At 57.9% G+C, this 2,346-nt stretch overlaps 1 protein-coding gene across 1 annotated transcript; it reads right to left on the minus strand.

The window, feature by feature from the left end:
- Positions 1-263: 263 nt before the first annotated feature.
- Positions 264-2,055, minus strand: LOC119281536 (CBL-interacting protein kinase 30-like). The gene is made up of 2 exons (XM_037562035.1): positions 1,387-2,055; positions 264-1,292 (listed from the first exon to the last, which is right to left on the minus strand). The coding sequence occupies exons 1-2, from the start codon at positions 1,951-1,953 to the stop codon at positions 447-449; spliced, it is 1,413 nt and encodes a 470-aa protein (XP_037417932.1). The 5' UTR covers positions 1,954-2,055; the 3' UTR covers positions 264-446.
- Positions 2,056-2,346: the final 291 nt, after the last annotated feature.

Here is a 2,346-nt window from a genome sequence, read left to right on the forward strand (position 1 = left end):
ATGAAACCCCACACCACCGCCCCCACCCTAAACCCTAAGATATATACTGGGGTTGCCTGCCCAGTGACCTTCTTCCTCCTCTCCGGTGAGTTTCTTCCTCCCCTTCGGCTGTTTTTTCCTTCAACCAAAATCGATTGACCCAAATTCGAAATTCAGGGGATTGACATGTATCTATCGTGGAAAAAAATTAGGCAGCCGTAGCTTAGTTTTTTTTTTTGGTTCAGTGATTATTAGGCGGAGTTTCTCCGCGGTTCATATAGTACTGACAGAACAGCAAGCGCGCTCCGGTTCTATACTGATTCACGTTTTCGAAACCCCCGGCAGAGGCGTGGCGATCGTTCGATCAAGGGAGAGGCCAGATCAGTTACACAAGAGGGTCACTCATGGATAGGCACGCCTGAAATGCCAGGCGCGTTGGTGAATGAACTCAGGAATTCGTGTTTGGCCTAGGCACCGGGCGTGAGCGTTGGTGGCGGCGAGTCACCTCCCTGCCACGCCCACACGATATCGCCCAGCGACGGCTTGAGCTCCTGCTTGTAGAAGTCCTGGAACTCCAGCGAGTCGCCGCCCGTCTTCCTCATCTCCACCACGTGCACCGACGGCGCCACCTCGAAGATCTCCGCCTCCAGGGCCAGCGCCCTTTTCCGGCCGTCCTGGCTCCCCTCAAGCTCCACTCTCCCCTTCTCCTTGTTGAGCTTAAAGCTGAACCTCCCCGCCTCTGCGATCTTCCCCAGCTTGGACACGATCGCCGTCGTGGTCTCCTTGCTGGAGAACCGGGCCTCCGACGTCTTGTGCTCCGCGTCGAACATCTTGGCCAGGTCCAGCACGCTCGACCGCGAGATGATGTCGAAGGCGTTCATGCTCGATGGCCTCACGCTGATGGTTGGCGACGACGCGGTCACCTTGGATCTCTTCCTCTTCCGGGTGGCGCCCTCCGGTTGGTCGACGTCGTGATGTCCCCCGGCTTCCTTGCCGAGGAACACCGCCGTTCCACTCGTGTCGAGGGGCTTGTCGTCGAGGGGGCAGGAGTCTTTCTGGAACCAGGTCCGGGCCATGAGCTTGGTGATGGTGATCCGGGTATTGGGGTTCGGGTCGAGCAGCCGGGCAAGCAGCTTGCGCGCGTCGACGGAGAACCATGCAGGGCACTTATAGTCGCTCCGTGCGATCCTCTTGTACAGGAGCACGAGGTTGGTGTCGTGGAAAGGGAGGCGGCCTGCCAGGAGCACGAAGAGGATCACCCCGCACGACCAGATGTCTGCCTTTGCGCCGTCATAGCCACGCTTCAGGACCACCTACGTACATGCACACATTGGGCATCGTCAATGACGCAAAGGATAAACGGACAAACTAGTTATCATGTGCGTGCGTGTGGGACATGTTCTCAACCTCGGGAGCGAGGTACGCCGGCGTGCCGCACGTTGTGTGCAAGAGGGCGTTACCGCGATGGCGGGAAGCGCCGTCCGCGAGCGCGCTGAGCCCGAAGTCGGAGACCTTAAGGTTGCCGTGCGCGTCGAGGAGGAGGTTCTCGGGCTTGAGGTCACGGTGGTACACGCCACGGCTGTGGCAGAACTCGACGGCCGTGACCAGCTGCTGAAAGTAGCGGCGAGCGACGGGCTCCGGGAAGCGCGTGCTCTGGGCGAGGCGAGCGAAGAGCTCGCCGCCGCTCGCGTACTCCATGACGAAGTAGATCCTGGAGCGCGTGGCCATCACCTCGTGGAGACGGACGACGTTGGGGTGGTGCACCCGCCGCATCACGTCCACCTCGCGCTTCACCTGCTCCACCGTGCCGGACCGGCGCACGGCCTCCTTGTCGAACACCTTGATGGCCACGACCTCGCCGGTGGAAACGTTATGGGCCTTGTAAACCTTGGCGAAGTTGCCGCGGCCTAGAAGACGGCCCAGCTTGTACAGGCCCATGATCACTTTGGAATCTTGGTTCTTCTCCATGGCCATGGCGATGGGGACAAAGAGTGTTGTTTCAAGTGATCATCAGCTAGGCTCCGGCTGGGCAAACGGCCGGACGGAGAATCTGCACCCGCGTAGCGCTCAAGACGATGGAGGATCATCGGAAAGAGTAGCTGGGGTTTGATATGCATGTTCTCAAGGGATCTGTGGCTGAAAACCGATAGGTGATTATTGGCCAGTGCTGGCGGAGGCGAACCAAATGAGGAACACCTTTAGCTAATTTTAGAAGTTCTTAGTTTATCAACTAAATCTAAATAATGTAAACACGCCTACTTTAAGGCAGATATTAATTATGATACTTGCGGTTTGGCTCGGAGTGCGCAATTGCGCGGTTGACCTAGTTTGGAGGTGTAGCTAATGTGGAGGAGCAAGAGAGTGAGA

Source organism: Triticum dicoccoides, chromosome 3B, assembly GCF_002162155.2.
Source record: "Triticum dicoccoides isolate Atlit2015 ecotype Zavitan chromosome 3B, WEW_v2.0, whole genome shotgun sequence".
Classification (NCBI taxonomy): domain Eukaryota; kingdom Viridiplantae; phylum Streptophyta; class Magnoliopsida; order Poales; family Poaceae; genus Triticum; species Triticum dicoccoides.

What these genes read in the sequence shown, in the direction of transcription:
- LOC119281536 (XM_037562035.1), bottom strand. Translation starts at nt 1,953, where the DNA reads ATGGCCATGGAGAAGAACCAAGATTCCAAAGTGATCATGGGCCTGTAC. An exon ending in CGGCGTACCTCGCTCCCGAG is followed by an intron (nt 1,293 to 1,386) that starts GTTGAGAACATG and finishes GCATGTACGTAG; the next exon opens with GTGGTCCTGAAGCGTGGCTA.